General features: G+C 44.1%; 1 protein-coding gene across 7 annotated transcripts in view; it reads left to right on the top strand.

Moving 5' to 3' along the window:
* EGFL6 (EGF like domain multiple 6) overlaps positions 1-4323 on the top strand; it is a 117294-nt gene that overhangs the window by 111649 nt on the left and 1322 nt on the right. For all 7 annotated transcript variants that reach the window (XM_077780997.1, XM_077780996.1, XM_077780999.1 and 4 more), the window contains one exon: positions 1195-1457. In XM_077780997.1, coding sequence (XP_077637123.1) covers positions 1195-1457 — 263 coding nt within the window. The remainder of the gene's footprint in view (positions 1-1194; positions 1458-4323) is intronic.

The raw sequence follows: 4323 nt of genomic DNA, 5'->3' as shown, positions 1-4323 counted from the left end.
AAAAGAGCAGGTGAATACTTTTTAGTGTATCTCAGTTTGTTTATCTGAAATTCACGCTCTCCTGAGCATCCTGTCTCTTTGCTGAATCTGGCAACCTTAGCAGCTGCGGAAAAGACTAGTCTCTGAGTCCGGTGAAAACTAAGGCAAGGTCAACCTGGTTCTGTAAGTGACGCTGGGAATATACTAGCAGAAGACTCTAGGCCCCTACCCCTACCCCCAGTGCATTCCTCCTGGCTTCCATAGGAGTTCTTTGTTTCCGTCAACTTGTTCGGACCCCCATTCCCTGAGAATTTTTGCCCAAGTTCATCAGAGCCACAAGGAGAGGATTGAGGATGAGCCATGTCCACTACCACTGGGTAAAAGATACTTAGGGGATGGATCTTAGAAATAGAAGGAGATGTGTTCCCGTCACCCTAAATCGGAACTCAGACTGTTACGTTACGAGCGGTAGTTGAGCTCCACGAAACCATGAGGACAAATTGATGTATGTTGTGGATTAAATACCATGCTACCTAAGGAGCCGGCCATCGTACATCTCATTGACTCTGTGGGAAAACGCAGTCCAAGGTTCAAACAACCAAGGTGGAAAGTTCTGGAACGCGCGTTCCCCATCAGCTGCAAATTACCTGCAGTGCTAAAAGACTATTTCATGAGATTCTTACCCCATATCTGCTACCACCAAGCTTTGTGAATGTGGGCAAATTCCTCCATTTGTCTGACCTTCGCTTTCCCTTTCTGTACCACAAAGGATCTCAGCTCTGTGATCCCTAAAATCCATTTTAGCATGAAAATGCTCTTCCTGTGTTAGAAATGAAAGAGACTTCAGCTTTCCCTACAGGAGACTATCCTTTTTTTTTTTTTGTATGGTTTTTGTAATTTTTTTTAATGTTTATTTATTTTTGAGACCGACAGAGCATGAGTGGGGGAGGGGCAGAGAGAGAGGGGAACACAGAATCCGAAGCAGGCTCCAGGCTCCGAGCTGTCAGCATAGAGCCCGATGCGGGGCTCGAACCCATGAACCACGAGATCATGACCTGAGCCCAAGTCAGACGCTCAACCGACTGAGCCACCCAGGCGCCCCCTGTTTTTTAAGATTTTGATTCCAGTTATCGGTCCTTTCCTGTGCTCTTTTATATCCTAGAACCAGACCCTTTACGATGGCCTTATTAACTGCGCATTTTTCTTCTCTCGAAGCTGTTGGCTACTATATGGCAGTTCCGGCCCTGACAGGCCGCAAGGACATCGGCCGCCTGAATCTCCTGCTCCCGGACCTGCAGCCGCAAAGCAACTTCTGTTTGCTCTTCGATTACCGGCTGGCCGGAGACAAAGTAGGGAAGCTTCGAGTGTTTGTGAAAAACAGTAACAACGTCCTGGCATGGGAGGAGACCAGGAGTAAGGACGAAAGGTGGAAGACTGGGAAAATTCAGCTGGAGCAAGGCAGCATCACTACCAAAAGTGTAAGTGGCAAACCAGGGTTAAATGAGATACCGACATTGTCTTGCCCCTAAGGACGAGTGAGGCTTTTCCCCTGTACTTAGAGACCTCTGTTTCTTTTCTGGCGCAAAATAGGCCAGGTGGTTAATCAGCGCAGTGAGTGGTAACACCTGGCGGGTGCGTGCGTCTCCCACATCGTGGAAATGATCTGTTTGTGTGTCTGGCTCCTCGTCGAGGCCCTCCCAGACCAGACCTTAATTTTATGTGTGTAACTGAATCTGTAGAAGAATGTCTTGCTCGTTCATTCTGTGCCCAGTGCTCATCACGATGAGGGGAAGCTAGAGGGTCATTTTTTACGTGTTTATTTTTTAATTTTATTTTTTTAATGTTCATTTGTTTTTGAGAGATAGAGTGTGAGTGGAGGAGGGGCAGAGAGAGGGAGACAGAATCCGAAGCAGGCTCCAGGCTCTGAGCTGTCAGCACAGAGCCCGACGTGGGGCTCGAACCCACAAACCGCGAGATCATGACCTGAGCCGAAGTCGGACGCTTAACCGACTGAGCCACCCAGGCTTCTGACTCTTGATTTCGGCTCAGGTCACCATCTTATAGTTCACAAGTTCGAGCCCTGCATCAGGCTCCATGCTGACAGTGCCGAGCCTGCTTGGGATCCTGTCTCTCCCCCCATGTCTCTCTCTGCCTGCCTCTCTCTTTCTCGTGCACACGCTCTCTCTGAAAATAAATAAATAAAACTTTTTCTAAAAAGCTGACCTATTTACAATGATGCCAAAAATAATAAAATACCTAGAAATAAGCTTAGCCAGAGGGAAAGACCTGAAAACTATAATACATTGATAAAAGAAATGGAAGATGACACAGACAGATGGAAAGATACTCCATGTTCATGGATAGAGAAAGCAAATACTGTTAAAATGTCCAAACTACCCAAAGTAATCCACAGATTTAATGCACTTCTTACCAGAATACCAGCACCATTTTTCATAGAACTAGAACAAATACTCTTAAAATGTGTATGGAACCACAGAAGACCTCAAATAGCCAAAGCAATCTTGAGAAAGAAGAACAAAGCTGGAGGTATGATAATCCCAGATTTCAAGGTATACTGTGGCTGTACTAATCAAAACAGTATGATCCTGGCACAAAAATAGGCACATAGATCAATAGAACAGAATAGAGAGCCCAGAAATAAGCCTACACTTACGTGGTCAATCTATGACAAAGGAGACAAGAATATACAGTGGAGAAAAGATAGTCTCTCAATGGTGTTGGTAGAAAGTGGACAGCTACATGCAAAAGAATTAAACTGGAGGGGGGCACCTGGGTGGCTCAGCTGGTTAAGCATCTAACTCTTGGGTTCAGCTCAGGTCATGATCTCATGGTTTGTGAGATCAAGCACTGCGTCAGGCTCTGCACTGACCACGGAGATCCTGCTTAGGATTCTCTCTCTCCCTCTTTCTTTCTGCGTCTCTCTCTCTCTCTCTCTCCCTCCCTCCTTCCCTCCCTCCCTCCGTCTCTCTTTCTCTCTCTCTCTCTCCCTCTCTCTCTCTCTCTCACATACACACACACACACAGTAAATAAATAGACTTTAAAAAAAAAAGGAATTAAACTGGACCACTTTCTTACACCATACACAAAAATAAATGCAAAGCAATCTAAAAACCTAAATGTGAGACATGAAACCTTTAAAGTCCTAGAAGAGAGCACAGGCAGTTATTTCTCTGACATTGGCCATAGCAAGATTTTTCTAGCTGTGTCTCCTAAGGCAAAGGAAACAAAAGCAGATATATACTATTGGGACTACATCAAAATAAAAAGTTTCTGCACAGCAAAGGAAATAATAATCAATAAAAAAGTAAAAAAACACCCTGCTGGATGGGAGAAGATATTTGCAAATGCCATCCAGTAAAGTGTTAGTATCCAAAATATATAACGGACTTCTACAACTCAACACCAAAAAACATATAATCCAATTTAAAAATAGGTAAAAGACATGGAAAGACATTTCTCCAAGAAGACCTACAGATGGCCAACGGACACATGAAAAGATGTTCAACATCACTCATCGGGGAGATGCAAATCCAAACCACAACGAGATATCACCTCACACCTGTCACGATGGCTAAAATGAAAAACACCAGAAAGAACAAGCGTTTGGGAGGATGCGGAGAGAAAGGCGCCTTTGTGCAGTGTTGGGGGGAAGGCAAACTGGTGCAGCCACTGTGGAAGACAGTGTGGAGGTTCCTGAAACAATTAAAAATGGGGCTACTATATGATCCAGTAATTCCACCACTGGCTCTTTACCCAAAGAAAACAAAAACACTAATTTGAAAAGATATGTGCATCCTAGGTTTATTGCAGGATTATTTATGATAGTCAAGATACGGAAGCAAGCCAGGTGTCCATCGGGAGATGAACGAACGGAAAAGATGTGGCATATTACTCAGCCGCACAAAGAATGAAACCTTGCCATCTGCAACAGCGTGGAAGGATCTAGAGGGAATAATGCTAAGTGAAATGAGTCAGTCTTAGAAAGACAAATACCACATGATTTCGTTCATATGTGGAATTTAAGAATTAAAACAAGTGAACCAGAGAGAGAGAGAGGCAGAGAGGCAGAGGAGGAAAAGGAGAAGAAGGAGGGGGAGAGGGAAGACCCACAAAACACCTAGCTATAGGAAACAAACTGATGATTACCAGAGGGGTGGTGGGTACTTCATCATAACGATCCCTGAGTAATATATCGAATGTTGAATCACGATCCTGTATACTTGAAAAATAACACTGTATGTTAACTATACTGGAATTCACATTTTTGCAAAAGTTGTAGTAATGGGGGAAAAACATCAACCAGCTATTACTTATTTTCATAG

The sequence above is a fragment of the Crocuta crocuta genome, unplaced genomic scaffold (genome assembly GCF_008692635.1).
Source record: "Crocuta crocuta isolate KB4526 unplaced genomic scaffold, BGI_CrCroc_1.0 scaffold2174, whole genome shotgun sequence".
Classification (NCBI taxonomy): Eukaryota; Metazoa; Chordata; class Mammalia; order Carnivora; family Hyaenidae; genus Crocuta; species Crocuta crocuta.
The sequence above is the reverse complement of the archived record's forward strand: the minus strand, read 5'-3'. Positions and strand labels throughout refer to the sequence as shown.